This window comes from Eptesicus fuscus, chromosome 13, assembly GCF_027574615.1.
Source record: "Eptesicus fuscus isolate TK198812 chromosome 13, DD_ASM_mEF_20220401, whole genome shotgun sequence".
NCBI lineage: Eukaryota > Metazoa > Chordata > Mammalia > Chiroptera > Vespertilionidae > Eptesicus > Eptesicus fuscus.
The window spans coordinates 1852185-1868977 of NC_072485.1; the positions used below are offsets into that span (position 1 = coordinate 1852185).

General features: G+C 46.1%; 1 protein-coding gene and 1 pseudogene across 2 annotated transcripts in view; both read right to left on the reverse strand.

Moving 5' to 3' along the window:
* UBE4A (ubiquitination factor E4A) overlaps positions 1-16793 on the reverse strand; it is a 57487-nt gene that overhangs the window by 11086 nt on the left and 29608 nt on the right. For both annotated transcript variants that reach the window (XM_054725165.1, XM_054725166.1), the window contains exons 13-16: positions 15953-16140; positions 13239-13339; positions 13015-13128; positions 10746-10920 (exon numbers count right to left, since the gene is read on the reverse strand). In XM_054725165.1, the coding sequence (XP_054581140.1) occupies positions 10746-10920; positions 13015-13128; positions 13239-13339; positions 15953-16140 (578 nt within the window). The remainder of the gene's footprint in view (positions 1-10745; positions 10921-13014; positions 13129-13238; positions 13340-15952; positions 16141-16793) is intronic.
* On the reverse strand, positions 6308-8302 carry LOC103293737 (glyceraldehyde-3-phosphate dehydrogenase-like; annotated as a pseudogene).

Here is a 16793-nt window from a genome sequence, read left to right on the forward strand (position 1 = left end):
TGAAAAGACTTCACATTTCCAGAACAATTTCTGCAGCTTTAATTAGACATTCCTCGATGAATCCACCTTCAGTTAAAGGTTTCAAGTGTTTAGCTATCAATTCCGACAAGACGTAGCTTGCGTGCATCCCCGCTTCCCTTTCTTGTGATACTTTAGTAAACATGAACTGTTGTTTTCAGTCCCAACTTGAGCTCTTTCAACTTTTCTTGTCTCATTAATCCCTCGTAATTATCATATTTTGATTTATGTTGTTCATAGTGACAATGGATGTTGTATAACTTTGGTACATTAATAGCATTATTACATATCAAGCACATTACTTTAGTTTTTACTTCACAGCAAAAAATACTCCAATTCCCACTTTTCTTGGAAATTTCGATGTTCATCAGCAATTTTTCATTTATTTTTACTACCACTTGATTTTGATAGAGACATGCTGAATACAAAGGGCTGAAATAAATGAGTAATCGTTAACATAAAATAATAGAACGTTTTAATAAAAATTAGTATTTTTCTTGAACATTAACTACCAGACACTGAATAACTGCACAAATTAATAAGCGTAATGAAAATAAACCTATTTTTCTTGTTCTCCGAAAGTGAAACATTTCCTGTTGTACACACCAAACAAGTCAGTACAAGACTAATAATGTGGCCATCGGCTGCTAAAATATTCACTGCTAGTATTAGTAGAGAAATTGTGCGCCTGCGTGTAAGGGAAATGAATGCTACACGATTACAGTAATCAGTCATTAGCGAAAGTTGTAGTTCGTTATTAATAATTGTGTATGATATTGTAAATATTAAGTTACAAAATTTTTATTAAAACGTTTCTTACATACCATTATATTGGCTGGGCCGCATGTGGCCTGCGGGCAGTGAATTTGACATGCTTGATTTAGAGGCTTTTACTCTTGGGGATTTTTTTGGTATTATTTCTTTGATAATTCCCTCCCTAACAGTTTTCTCGTTTGAGACTTTTTAGATAGATCCTTTATTTTCTTACCTTTTTCTTATTTCTATATCTTTCTGTTCTGCTTCCTATTTTTGAATTCATTTTAAATTTTTTTCTTTCTTTCTTTTTTTAAAATTTATTAAGGTATCACATATTTGTCCTCATCCCCCCATTCCCATCCCACCCCCCTCCCCACACATGCCCCCACCCCCCTGTTGTCCTTAACCGCTGGTTAGGCTCATATGCTTGCACACAAGTCCTTTGTAAAATCTGATCGTTTTTTGGGGGTGGGGGTAAAGGTTGATCTCTCCCCTTTACCCCCACCCTCCCCTACCCTCCCTCTGAGGCCCGACAGTCTGATCCATGCCTCCTTGTTTCTGGGTCTGTTCTTGTTCATCTGTCTATGTTGTTCATTATTTCCCCTAGATGAGTGAGATCATGTGCTATTAGAAATACACTTATAAGAACCGAAAATGAGACAAGCAATAATGGTTATAGTGACAGGCAAATGAATCAGTCTATAGTGAGTTTCTTTCTGGGCTAAATTTTTTTCTTTCAATTACAGTTGATATACAATATTATATTAGTTTCAGGTGTATACCCAGTGATTAGACATTACATAACATACTAAGTCGTCATCTTGATAAATCTAGTACCATCTGACACCATGCATAGTTATAAGGATACTAGAGGACCGGTACACAAATTCATGCACAGGTGGGGTCCCTGGGCCTGGCAGGCGATCAGGGTCGATTGGGGCTGTCTCACCTAGTCCCGATTGGGGCTGGCCAGCTGGCTCGGGGGGAGGGACCGTGGGAGCGCAATGACCACCAGGGGGCAGCTCCTGCATTGAGCGTCTGCCCCCTGGTTGTCAGTGTGTGTCAGATACTGGCAGGTCATCCGATTGTCCAGTTGTAATGGTCGCTTAGGCACTCGGGGGTTGGGGGGGTGGAGAGTGGGGAGAGCGTTTCCCTTCAGCCTGGCCTGTGCCCTGTCACAGTGCGTGAGCCCTGCGATCCATCGCCCCAAAGAAGTAGATCCCGCCCACCCATCCGGGCTCCTCGATGGATTGCCCCAAAGAGGTAGGCCGGAGTTGGGGGAGGCCTGCTGACTCCTGGGCTGGGCCACAGTGGAGGCCTACGGACCCCCGGCGCAGGCACACGAAGAGGCCTCTGCCGTGCCCTGCCCCCGTCACCGATGCTGCAAGTCCCTGCCCACCCATGTCTGCTGTGCATGCAGCCTCCAGCTGATCAGTCGTTATGCATGAGGGCGTCCCAACCATTTGCATATTACCCTTTTATTAGTATAGATTGACTATGTTCCCTGTGCTGTACTTTACATCCCATGACTATTCTGTTACTACCAATTTGTACTTCTCAATCTTTTTACCTTTTTCACCCAAGCCTGCACCCCTCCCATTAGGCAACCATCAAAATTTTCCCTGTGTCTATGAGTCTATTTCAGTTGTTTATTTATTTTGTTTTTTAGGTTTAATTGCTGGCAGATATGTATGTATTCACATTTTATTGTTCACGCTTTTTATCTTTTTTTCCTTCTTTTTAAAGAAACTTATCTATATTGCTTAAAGTATTATAGATGCCCCCCCCCCACACCCATATCTTCCCATTGACCCCCCTCCACCCCAAACCCACTCCTCCCAGGCCTTTACCACACTTTTATCTGTGTCCATGGGCTATGCTATTTGCATATAAGTTCCCTGGTTAATCTCTCCCCACCCACCCCGCCTCCCTCTGAAATGCATCAGTCTGTTTCATGCTTCTCTGTCTCTGGATCTATTTTGTTCATTAGTTTATGTTGTTCATTAGATTCGACATATGAGTGAGATCATGTGATACTTATCTTTCTCTGATTGACTTATTTCGCTTAGCATGATACTCTCCAGGTCCACCCATGCTGTTGCAAATGGTAAGAGTTCCTTCTTTTTAACTGTCACTTAGTAAATGTAATAAAACCTTTTTAATCCACTCATCTGCTGATGGGCACTTGTTTCCAGATCTCAGCTATTTTAAGTTGTGCTGCTATGAACACAGGGGTACATATATCCTTTCTGGTTGGTGTTTCTGTTTTCTTAGGATATATTCCTAGAAGTGGGATAGCTGGGTCAAAACAGAGTTCCATTTCTAATTTTTTGAGGAAACTCCATACTGTCCTCCACAGTGGCTGTACCAGTCTGCATTTCCATCAGCAGTGCACTAGGGTTCCCTTTTCTCCACATCCTCACCAGCACTTGTCATTTGTTGATGGTAGCCATTCTGACAGGTGTGAGGTGATACCTCATTGTCCTTTTAATCTGCATTTCTCAGATGATTAGTGACTTTGAGGATTTTTTTCATGTCTCTTGGCTTTCTGTATGTCCACTTTTGAGAAATGTCTATTTAGGTCCTTTGCCATTTATTTATTTATTTTAAATTTCTTTATTGATTAAGGTGTCACATATTTGTCCTCATCCCCCCATTCCCATCCCACACCCCTCCCCACGGATGCCCCCATCCCCCTGTTGTCCTTAACCATTGGTTAGGCTCGTATGCATGCACACAAGTCCTTTGGTTGATCTCTCCCCCCTACCCCCACCCTACTCTACCCTCCCTCTGAGGCCCGACAGTCCGATCGATGCCTCCTTGTTTCTGGGTCTGTTCTTGTTCATCAGTCCATGTTGTTCATCATTTCCCCTAGATGAGCGAGATCATGTGTTATTAGAAATATACTTATAAGAACCGAATGTGAGACGAGCAATAATAGTTATGCTGACAGGCAAATGAATCAGTCTGTAGTGAGTTTCTTTCTGGACCAACAGTTCTTTTGAGAACCAATTTCAATGTCCACCAGTTCCTTATGTGTACATGTCAGCACTGACTTTTCAGTTCTGGATGGTGGACAAATGGTGGTAATGCAGGTCCGACTCCCTCTGGTTTGGTCTCGCCCGGACCCAGGGGCGCGGCTTCACCTGGACTCAGGGGCGCGCGGCCTCACCTGGACCTGGGACCCAGCATCACCCGGGCCCCGGGGCGCATGGCCTCACCCAGACCCAGGTGCGCGTGGCCTCACCTGGACCCCGGGGTGCGCGGCCTCACCCAGGCTCGGGACCCAGCCTCACCCGGACACAGGGGCTTGTGGCCTCTCCCGGACCCAGGGGTGCTGCCTCACCCGGACCCGGGATCCAGCCTCACCTGAACCCAGGGGCGCGTGGCCTCGCCCGGACCCAGGGGCGTGCGGCCTCACCCGGACCCGGGACCCAGCGGGGCTTCGTCTTCTTGATCCCAAATCCTGTTGGTCAATTCCCTCTCAGCAATTCCTTCGGCAATTTTCTCAAAGCTCCGGGGCGGCTGCCGTGGAACTCGCTGGGCAGCGGGCTCGGCGAAGCTCCGGTGCGCCCGGTGCGTGGCGGTGGGCTGGTCCGAGGTCGCTGCGACAGCGCTCGGGTCTGCAGCAGCAGCCGGTCGCCGGGCGTGCGCACCTGGCCGCTTCTGGGGCGCAGAGATTCTCGAAGGACTCGGAGGTCAGCAAGCGCAGGGTCTCCCACCCTATGTCTCCCAGGGGCTCGTCTGTTCGTGCTCGGCAGTGAGTGGAGCCGTCTCCTCAGCCGGAGACCACCGGGGGAACTGCACTGAGCATGTTCCAGGCCGCCATTGTGTCGCCAGAGCCGTAGTTCTTAAAGTGTGATCATTGGCTCACCGGCATCAGCATCATCCCGCGTCCCCCTCTCTTTTATTCTAGTTGTGGAGCATCCGCTCAGCCAGCCCTCCGGTGGTTCTGGATGGTGTCTGCTCTGTTTTCCAGTTGTAGTTTCAAAATTGTTGTGGTAGGCAACAATCAGGCGTCTGCCCTATGCCGCCATCTTGGTCCTTCTGCCGCCCATTTTTTAATTGGATTTTTTGTCTTCCTTTTGTTAAGTTGTATGAGTTCTTTACGTATTTTGGCAATCAACCCCTTATCAGCTGTAACATTGGCAAATACGTTCTCCCATACAGTGGGCTCCCCTTTCATTTGGTTGATGGATTCTTTTGCTGTGCAGAAGCTTTTTATTTTGATGTAGTCCCATTTGTTTATTTCCTCCTTAGTTTCCTTTGCCCTAGGAGATGTATCAGTAAACAGACTGCTGTAAGAGATGTCTGAGATCTTTATTTCCTTCTTAAAGAAAACCCTTGCCCAGCCAGTGTAGTTCAGTGGTTGAGCATCGACCTATGAACGAAGAGGTCATGGTTTGATTCCTGGTAAGGGCACATGCCGTGGTTGTGGGCTCAATCCCCAGTAGGCGGCGTGCAAGAGGCAACTGGTCAGATTCTCTCTCAACATTGATGTTTCTCTCTTTTCCTCCCTCTCTAAAAATCAATAAAAATATATATTAAAAAAAAAAAGATCCTTCAACATTTCATGTAATATAGGTTTGGTGGTGATGAACTCCTTTAGCTTTTTGTCTGGGAAGCTCTTTATATGTCCTCTGATATTAAATGATAATTTTTACTGATTTCAGAGAGGAAGGGAGAAGAGATAAAAATGATGAGAGAGAATCAGCTGCCTCCTGCAGGCCTCCTACTGGGGATCAAGCTCACAACCTGGGCATATGCCGTGACAGGGAATCGAACCATGAACTCCTGGTTCATAGGTCAACACTCAACCATTGAGTCACGCCGGCCGAACTTCGTCATTATTATTATTTTAAAAATACATTTTTTATTGATTTCAGAGAGGAAGGAAGAGGGAGAGATAGAAACATCAATGAGAGAGAATCAATGATTGGCTACCTCCTGCATGCTCCACACCGGGGATCAAGCCTGCAACCCAGGCAGGTGCCCTGACTGGGAATCAAACCATGACCTCCTGCTTTATAGGTTGACAATAAACCACTGAATCATTATTTTTAAAATAGGTATTCAATTTTTTTGCTCTCTCCCTCCTACTTCTGGCACCACCATGATGTGAATGTTGGAACACTTGAAGTTGTCCCAGAAGTTCCTTACACTACTGTAATTTTTTTCTTTCTGCTGTTCTTGTTGAGTAATTTTTTGCTTCCTTATATTCCAAATTGCTGTTTTCTCAGCTTCATCTACTCTATTGTTGATTCCCTGAAAATTATTCTTTATTTCAGTTTGTATATCCTTCATTTCTGACTAGTTTATGGCTCCCATGTCCTTTTTTTTTGGACTGGGTACAGTGAACTTTATTGATGGTGCATGACAAAGTAGGGCTCCCTATGCCCCTCCCCTTCTTCAGGGGTCGGGGATGGAAACGGTGGTCAGGAGATTCTCAGTGTGTCGGAGGACCAATCTGGGGCAAGGGCTCCCCAGCAGCTGAGGGCCCTCTTCTTCTCGCTGGGGCTGGTGGTCCAGGGGCTCTTACTCCTTGGAGGCCATGTGGATCATAAGGTCCATCACCCTGTTGCTGTAGCCAAATTCATTGTCAGACCAGGAAACGAGCTTGACAAAGTGGTCATTGAGGGCAAAGCCAGCCCCAGCATCAAACGTGGAGGAGTGGGTATCGCTGTTAAAGTCGCAGGAGACAACCTGGTCCTCAGTGTAGCCCAGGATGCCCTTGAGGGGGCCCTCTGATGCCTGCTTCACTACCTTCTTGATATCATCATCTTTTGCAGCTTTCTCCAGGCGGCAGGTCAGATTCACAACTGACACATTGGGGGTGGGACACAGAAGGCCATGCCAGTGAGCTTCCCATTCAGCTCAGGAATGACTTTGCCCACAGCCTTGGCAGCGCCAGTAGAAGCAGGGATGATGTTCTGGGCAGCCCCTCGGCCATCACACCACAGCTTCCCAGAGGGGCCATCACGGTCTTCTCGGTGGCGGTGATGGCATGGACTGTGGTCATGAGTCCCTCCACAATGCCAAAGTTGTCATGGATGGCCTTGGCCAGGGGGGCCAAGCAGTTGGAGGTGCAGGAGGCATTGCTGACAATCTTTTTTTTTTTTTTTTAAATATATTTTATTGATTTTTCACAGAGAGGAAGGAAGAGGGATAGAGAGCTAGAAACATCAATGAGAGAGAGACATCGACCAGCTGCCTCCTGCACACCCCCCACCGGTGGATGTGCCCGCAACCAATGTACATGCCCTTGACCGGAATCGAACCTGGGACCTTCCAGTCCGCAGACCGACGCTCCATCCACTGAGCCAAACCGGCTTCGGCATTGCTGACAATCTTGAGGGAGTTGTCATACTTGTCATGGTTCACACCCATCACAAACATGGGGGCATCCACAGAAGGGGCAGAGATGATGACCCTCTTGGCTCCGCCCTTCAAGTGAGCCCGGCCTTCTCCATGGTAGTGAAGACACCGGTGGACTCCACAGCATACTCAGCACCAGCATCACCCCATTTGATGTTGGCGGGATCTCGCTCCTGGAAGATGGAGATGGACTTTCCATTGATGACAAGCTTTCCGTTCTCTGCCTTGACTGTGCCTTTGAGCTTGCCATGAGTAGAATCATACTGGAACATGTAGACCATGTAGTTGAGGTCAATGAAGGGGTCATTGATGGCGACAATTTCCACTTTGCCAGAGTTAAAAGCAGCCCTGGTGCCCAGGCGCCCAATGCGGCCAAATCCGTTCATTCTGACCTTCACCATTGTGTCTCAGGGTTGTGGCTGCTGGCACAGCGCAGGAGGAGAGGCTGTCTGACGAACAGGAGGAGCAGAGAGCCCCCATGTCCTTTTTTTATGCTGTTGAAGTTCTCACTAAACTCATCTACTCTTCCTCTAATTTCATTGAACATACTTTTAACCGTGTTTTGAACTCTGCATCTAGATTGCTTTTTTTTTTTTCTTTTTACTTCCTTTTCTGGAGTTTTGTTCTGTTCTTTCACTTGGGACGTCTCCTTGTCTCCTCATTTTGGCAGCCTCTCTGTGTTTGTTTATATGTATTAGGTAGAGCTGCTACGTCTCTCAGGCTTGGTAGAGTGACCTTATGTAGTAGATGTCCTGTAGGGTTCAGTGGCACAGCCTCCCTGTTCACCCAAGCTGGGCACTCCATGTGTGCCACCATGTGGACTGTGTACACCCTCCTGTTGTAGGTGAGCCTTAATTGCTGTTGGTATGTTAATGGGAGGAATTTACCCCCAGCAAGGACTGGCTGCCACCACTGTGCAGGATTAGCTGTGCAGGGGCCCACCCCATGAAGCAGGACTTACTTTAGCACGTCTGTGGTGCCCACTGAGTCTGCCCCTTCTGTGTGTAACTTGTGAGGTGGTTGGGTGGTGTTCTGATGTGGTCTGAAGCTGTCCACCAAGTATACTGGCTCTGGGGCCTACCAGGAGGTGCAGGCCAAGGACAGCCACTGCCTGTGCAGATAGTTGCTACCTGTGCTGGGCTTGGAGATGCCCAGGAGAGGCCAAATTGCAAACCAAGGCCAGATGCTGCTAGTGCTTGGCCTGGGGCAACTTAGCAGAAGTATGGGGAACATTGAGGCCAGATGCTGCTTGTTTGAGAGATTTTAGGTAAATTTGAAGGCCATTGATATGGAAAAGCCACTGGAATCAGCCTGGGTTGATTGGCAAGTTGGTGGGGTGGGGTCTCAGGGAGTCCCCACGTGTGTTGAACACTAATAGCCAGTTGATGGAGACTCAGATATGGCCACTACCTGTTGGCTCTGTGCAGGGGGAGGGCTCAGCAAAGGAACTATGGCCTCTGCCAGCACTTCTCTCTGGGAGAAAGCTGCCCCTCCAGGTCTCAACCTGATGCCAGACAGTTCTGTTCCTCCCTGGATGTCCCTGGTGCCTTTCAAGGTGCTGCCCCATAGCTGGAACTAAGAGGGAGTCTGAGCGAATGCATGTGAGGGTCCTTTAAGAGGAACTGCCTGGGACTCCAGCAGTCTTACTCTCCATCAGCCTCAATCCCCACTGGTTTTTCAGGCAGAAGTTATGGGGACATCTCATCCTGGCTCTGGAACCCTGGGATGGAGGGGCCTTGTGTGGGGGCCTCGTGTGGGGCTGGGACCCCTCACTCCTCTTGGGAGATTCTCTGCAGCAGAGATATCCTTCCTTTTTTTTTAAGATTTAAAATAATTGATTTTTAGAGAGAGAGGGGGAGAGGTAGAGAGAGAAACATCAATGTGAGAGCAAAACATCACTGCCTCCTGGATGTCCTCCCTTAATCCCCCCTCTGGGGATTGGGCTTGAAACACAGGCATGTGTTTGGCCGGGAATTGAACTGGCAACCTTTTAGTGTATGGGACAATGCCCAACCAACTAAGCCACAATGGCCAGGGCTCCCTCTCATATTTTATCTGTTACATGTTGGTGTGTATCAAGCCCATTCAGCATCTCCACCAGATGTGGCTTCTTTAAATCCTTAGTTATATGACTTTCATTCAGCTAGATTTCAGGAGGTTCTCAATGATGGTTGTTCTGTAGTTTAGTTTGTTTTTAAATGCAATGCCCCCCCCCCCCCAATTTATTTTTATTGCTTTCAGAGAGGAGAGGGAGAGACAGAAACATTAATGATGAGAGTGAATCATTGATTGGCTGCCTCCTGCACGCCCCACACTGAGGATTGAGCCTGCAACCTGGGTATGTGCCTGACCAGGAATGGAACCGTGACCTCCTGGTTCACAGGTTGACCACTCCATCATAGAGCCACGCAGGCCGGGCTGTATAATTTTAATTCTAATGTGCTTGTGGGAGTCCTTTCTGTTCTGCTCTCAAGAGTTCCTTGAATTTATCTTTGACCCTTCTACTGATACGCTCTATCTTCTCTTATGCCTCTGAGATTATGAACATTTTTATGAAAGTGTTCATGTATTACCCTGGCTGGTGTGGCTTAGTTGGTTGGGCGTTGTCCTGTACACCTTAAGGTTGCCAGTTTAATTCCTGGTTAAGGGCACATGCCTGGGTTGTGGGCTCGATCCCCAGCGGGACATATGCAGGAGGCAGCCGATTGACATTTGGCCCTCATATTGATTTTCTTAAAAAATATGTTTTTTATTAGAGCGAGAGGAAGGGAGAAGGACAGAGAGGTAGAAACATTGATGAGAGATAAACGTTATCAACTGGCTGCCTCTTGTACACCCTCTACTGCAGACTGAGCTAGCAACCCGGGCATGTGCCATGACTGGGAATCAAACCAGTAACCTCTTGATTCCTGGGTCAACGCTCAACCACTGAGCCACACTGGCCAGGTGCACTTATTTTCTCTCTCTTTCTGCCTCTCCCTCTCTCTAAAAATCAATAAACTGAAAGAAAAAAAAGTTTTCATGTATTATCTGTGTTTCATGCTGGATTTCCTCAAATGTCTGGTGATTCTTGGTTGTCGTTTTGCATGAAATCAATATAAAAATTATTAATAAATATTTCTTTTTCAATACTAAGTTTTGCAGTATGTATTTCCTTTTAGCACATCTCAATTCAAACTAGCCACATTTTAAATGTTTGATAGCCATATGTGGCAAGTGGCTACTGCGTTGGACAGTGTAGCTGCAGAGGGGTGAGATAAATGTCTTTGTTTGATCTACCACGTTCAATTAGAGTTCCAGACTATTGTTCAGGTTAACTCTCCTCCTCTCCACCCGCTATATTCACATGGCTAACTTGTCCTTAAGAACCTATACACATCTGTGCTTTCTGGCAGCAGTGTGAGGTGGCCTTTCCTCATTCCCATGTCAACAAGGCAGCATCATGTTTCCTGAGCCTCTAGTGATTCACTTCTCTCCCATATTGTGAGGTTTCCGTCACCAGAGTCTGAATACTTAGTTTCAGCGGGGCTGGTACCACAAATGAAGCAGATCTTGGCCGCTGCATCTCTGGGGAAAGCAGTGCTCTGTGTACTTACCTGATGTCAGAAAGGCAAGGGTGCCAATTGTTTCATTGGACATGATGTTATGGAAACGTGCCAGCTGTCCAAACATCTGCAGGCCTGCCTCCTTCTCTCGGCGGGCTTCTGGAGTCAGACTGTCCCATTCACCTCGGTCCTTCTCAATCTGTTGGATCTTTATCTTGCTCAGATACTATGGAAATCAGAGGTAGAATGTATCAGAGAAGAAGTTCAGTTGAAGGGAAGATCAGACTTGAGGTCCCATTTAAAATCTAGGCCACTATGCTGGGAAAACCAGGGATGGCCAAAGAGACATGAGGCTTTATTTCTCAGCAGAGGGCTGAAGCTACAAGAGAAATTTTGGGGAAAAAAGAAAAATTGTGGCTCCATATAGTTTTGTTTCAGCCTAGGTAGACTTGTTGGTAATTCCCCTAGAAATATTATCCTATCTAATAAAGAAGGAATATGCTAATTGACCCTCACACCATCACAAAGATGGTGATGCCCATAGCCAATAAAGAGGGAATATGCTAATTGACTGCCACGCCCTCAAAGATGGCGGCACCCACAGCCACAAGATGGCAGCGCCCAGTCCCCTCAGTCTCCCAGCCTCCCAGGGCAGGCCCGAGGCTCAGGTAACCAGAGCCGGCCAAGGCTTGCGCTCCCGGCAGTGGCAGCAGCAGAGGTGTGATGGGGCGTTACCTTCCCCTGATCGCCAGGTTGCCTCCTGTCCCTGAGGGCTCCTGGACTGTGAGAGGGGGCAGGCTGGGCTGAGGGACGCCCCCTCTAGTGCATGAATTTTCATGCACCAGGCCTCTAGTAGAGAATATGTGGTGTAATATATGAAACACAGGCAAAAATAAACACGATGAAAAAGTGGATGAACCCTTTCTGAATGATGGAAAAAATAAAATAAAACCCCCCAAAACTGTATAAAAAAACAAAGCTTTATCAAACACGCAAGATGCCGGGAAGAACCATATTTAAAACCCCCCTTTGCTGTTACAGCAAACATGTTAAAATTACAGTCCCATGAAAATGCCATCTGGGTCATTGTTTGTATCACATAGCTCTTGCTTAGAAGGGTCTGTTTATTGTTTTCTAAGAAAATCTATCTAAAATCTTACAGGATTACTAGAGGCCCGGTGCATGGATTCATGCACCAGTGGGCTCCCTCGGCCTGGCCTGCACCCTCTCGCAATCTGGGACCCCCTGGGGGATGTCAGATTGCCGGTTTTGGCCTGATCCCTGCAGGCCAGGCCGAGGGACTTCACCAGTGCATGAATCTGTGCACTGGGCCTCTACTATGAATATAAGATCTTTGGTTAATCTCTTCCCGCCCTCCTTCCTCCTCCCTTCCCTCTGAGATTCATCAGTCTGTTCCATGTTTCTATGCCTGTGTGTTGAGTGTCTGCCCCCTGGTAGTCAGTGAACGTCATAGCTACCAGTCGAACGGTCAAGCGGTCATTTAGGCTTTTATATATATATAGATGCAAAAAGCAGGAAAAATTCCTCACAAATTAAAGCTGCTGGGAGACTGCTAATCAATGGGAGGAGCTCATGGCTCTCCAACAGGCTACCCTCAGGATTTTCCTGCCTCCTCTCCAGCTGGTCACTGCCCTGCATGTCCCTTTGCAGACACAGGAAGTTTTTACATGAGCAACAGGCAGCTCCATAGGGATGGTCCAGGATACGATAGCCCCAAGGGGCTGAGAGGCACCAGCTGTCCATGTGGTGAAACCCACGTTTCTATACAGCTAAAGATTTGGGAGGTAGTGGAGAGATGGAGAGTATTGGCAAGTTAGTCTTTACATGAAAAAACAACCCAAGCTAGTGTTTTTTTTTCACGCAGTGGTGTAAAAATCACAGTCTTTCAGGAGAGGGATAAGAAGCGTTGCCTCAGTGAGCCAGTTACTAATGTGCTGGGATGGAAAAGATTGAAGAGAAAGTCACTGACCAAATGCGAGGTCCTGGCTTCTGTGGTACTAGCCTAGTTAGTTCTGACAGTCTACCTCAGTTTGGCCTCATCATACGTTCTTTTCTACCCTTTGCCAAGGCATCATCCCAGCTCGAGGCTTCAATGAGCCTTGCTTTTGGTCTTTAATGGAACCACACTTCTTGAGCTCTGTAATGGGAAGGCTGGTAGTACTCTGCTACTTGCAGATTTTTGGTGTGTAAGACTGGTACTAGAAGCATGAAGATTGCTCTATTATGATGAAAAGGTTAAAAGTATGTACTGGCCATGATTTGAAGGTATAGGAGCAGTTAATCTGTTTGGTTTTTTTACCTGTATGGCTTCATCCAAAAGGAAGATGGCATCATTCATTAGCAGGTTAAGAAAGCGGAGAAAAAGTGGGGGATTCATGGCTTCTAAATTCTTAGAGGCATAGTCAGCCAAATCCTGTAAGTCCCAGCCCAAGAGAAAACCATTTTAGTACTGAACCGCAACTTATGGGGTTTATCTGAAACAAAACTCTGATAACGTAGTTTAGTTTCACTGAAAACTCTCACCTTAATGCTCTCTCGATAGGTATCTGTTCCCCACATGTACCTTAGAATGGGATACATAGGACGGCGGTAATTGAACTTCTGTTCAAATTGATGAGGGTCTCCTGGAGTAAGGCAAGAGCAAAAAGCCAGCAAAGGTGTTAAAGGTGCCATCAGAGAAAGAGTAAGCCATTTTCCTTTACTCTGAATGTGTCAAGGCTGACAACATCTGCCTTGAGAGTTCATAAAGGCCTAGAGCTGTAGGCAAGCATTTGCTTCCTTCCTCACTGACAGAGCAGGATACCTTACACAGAAGAGGACAAGGACTGAGCTGCACAATAAAAGCCAAGGGAACAAACGCTTCCACATGAAATGCAGAGTATTTATCAGACTCCGAATGAGCCTCTGCCTGCCACCGTGGCAGACAGCCACGTGCTGACGGGAAATTAAATAATCCCCACAATCTTCACAGATAACATGCCAGCTATGTGGCCAACTCTTCCCTGCCCCTTCCCTTCCCTTCCCCTTCATTCCTTCCCCTTTCCTTCCTTCCTCTCCTTCCTTTTCTTTCTTCCTTCCCTTCCTTCCTTCCTCTTCTCTCCCTCCCTTCAATATATTTTTATTGATTTCAGAGAGGAAGGGAAAGGGAGAGAGATAGAAACATCAATGATGGGAGAGAATCATTGATTGGCTGCCTCCTGCATGACCCCCACTGGGGATCGAGCCTGCAACCTGGGCATGTGCTCTGACCAGGAATCAAACCTGGGGCCTTCAGTCTGCAGGCCAACACTCTATCCACTGAGCCACACTGGCCAGGGCCGTTTCTTAATTACTCTGAAAAATCAGGACAGAAGCTGAACATCTGAGGCTTATATTGCGTTTGACCACTAGAGCATACAGGTCGGGTCACATAATAAAGAAAGAGCATGAGGTATGGAGTTAGAAGACCTAGGTTTTCCTTCCGCTCCACATAATGCAAGTCTCTTAACCTTTTGCAACTTTTCCTTCCTTTGACATAAGACAGGGATTATATATCCTGAGATAATTGCAGCAATTTATTATATAACTTCTTATGTGTTATGAGATAATGAGGTAACTGCAGCAATTTATTGCTCAACTTCTTATGTATTATGAAGACTTACATGCATTATTTCACTTCAACCCATTTTATAGATGAGGAAACCAAGGCTCAGGTGAACAAGTGACAAAGTCAAAATCTAAAGATGAGAAGGCAGTCAATAAAATGTTAAATGTGCCCAGATGGTGTGCTCAGTAGTTGAGCATTTACTTATGAATCAAGAGGTTGCCTATTTGATTCCCAGTTAGGGCACAGGCCTGGGTTTCGGGCTTGATCCCCAGTAGGGGGCATGCAGGAGGCAGCTGATTGATGGTTTTTATCCATGTTTCTATCTCTCTCTCTTCCTCTCTCTAAAAAAAGCAATACAAAGATATTTAAAAAAATTAAATGTCTCTTTATAATTGTCCAAGAACTATGCGATACATCGCAAACTAGTATAAAATAATATTGAATGTAAACTGTGATGGAAAAATAAAATTAAAGAAGTAATAAATGTTGTATTTGTCATTGGATACTAGGACATCCCCTTTAAGAGGGGTCTTGCTCTGGCCAGAGTGACTCATTGGTTGGAGTGCCATCCCATACTCCGAAAGGTTGTGAGTTCGATTCCTGGTCAGGGCACACACCTAGGTTGTGGGTTTGGTCCCTGAGTGGGGCACGTACAAGAGGCAACCAATTGGTGTTTCCCACATTGATGTTTCTCTCTCTCTCTCTTCTTCTCTCTAAAAAAACAAAACAAAAAAAAAAACACACAAGAAAAACCTCTCAGTGAAGATCAAAAAAATAATTAAGAAAAAATAAAAAGGTTCTTAACTGCTTAACATCCTGTTTACTGGTTGAGATGGGATATTGTTTACTCAAACACAGCATCTCAGGGTTAGAGCTCAAAAGGCCAAGAGAGAAAGGGAATCTTGCCTGCTGGTTTTCTTTTTTTTTGTTAATCCTCACCGGAGAATACTTTTTCCCATTGCTTTTCAGAGCAAGTGGAAGGGAGGGAGAAAGGAAGCGGGGTGGGGAAGAAAAAAAAGAGAGAGAGAAAGAGAAAGATCGAGGTTGACTGGTTGCCTCTGGAATGCAACCTAGGTATGTGCCCTTGACCTGGAATCAAACCCTTGACCCTTTGGTGTGCAGGTTGACACTCTAACCATTGAGCAACACTGGCCAAGGAGCCTGCTGCTATTCTTAATCTAACAATTAGACTGTTAGACAGTTTGGATAAAAGAATATCTCAACCAGCACACTGTCTCATTATCCACTATTCTGCAATTTTGAGGCAGAGAAAATAAAGACTCAGGTTTTAATCGGACAGCCTAATTTATTTGACTATGGTTTGATCAAGCAGTATATAATAAAGTTGGTAAAAGTATGAGTATGTGCTTTTTTTTTTGAGGAGACAGACCTAAGCCTACCACTCAGTTGTATGACAGACAATTTCTTTTTGAGGATCCATGTCCTTATATGTAAAATGAGGATAATACAGTAAAAATTTCCAGATGGTGACAAATTCATGAAATGATGTAAAAAAAAAAGCACTTAGCATCAAGGTGGCACACAGTAGGACGTCAATAAATGATGGCTGGTGACGTTTTTCTGATATTCAGATACTGACCAAGCTGTGAAATTGCACAAGTATCAGCTTTTTAGTTCTTGTCCGCTTTACCTGTGAACTCAATGTCCACAAAGACCTTGATCAGAGCTTCCGCAAGGTGGGCTGCGTAGGGGAAGCTGCAGAACACCCGTTTCCGGTGGAACACACTCGACACCAGGGGACTTGGGGTCTGGTCCAGGTGGGGCATCACTGCTTCCAGCACCTCAGCCAGCTTGGCCCTCAGGTGGGGGTTCTTCATCCTGCAAACAGGGCAGAGAGCAAGCTGAGCGGGCAGATTTAAAAAATGTCTTATTTTCTTTATTTGATGGTGACAACGAAGACTAGTTGAGTACTTAAACCTGAAGTTACTGGTGACCCTTCTCTCCAGGCAGAGTAACTAAAGACATCAATCTGTAAAGAAAACTAGAAGAGGCAGCGTGAGCCAGGCTGCTGTGAGCCGGAGCGCACGCCTGTGTTTCAGCTGGGCCAGGCGAGCCAAAGCCACTGACTGCTCCCGAGGACTTGAACCTATAGTATTTTTTCTGACAACCCTTTCAACACTGCATTCCACTGTATCCTCTTAAATACAAAAAAAAGCAGCCCTCATAATAAAATCACATTTTCCAGAAGTACACACAATACATTCAGAACCACAACTGCTTTTTCTTTCCCCTTTTCCCTTGAACATGTGTTTGTCTCTTGTGCTTTCTTCTTCTATGCCAGATAAGGGCTGTTTGAAAACTATTTCATTATCTTCATCATCATTCATTTCAGCCACTTCAGATTTTTATTTCTCCAGAAATAAAAATACTGGTGTACACTGGTACAGGGCCCTGGCTAGCCAGTCTTCTCAGGAGTACGAAGAGTAACTGAACCCCCTTTTCCTTCTTCTTAGGTAAAGTGGCTTGGCCGT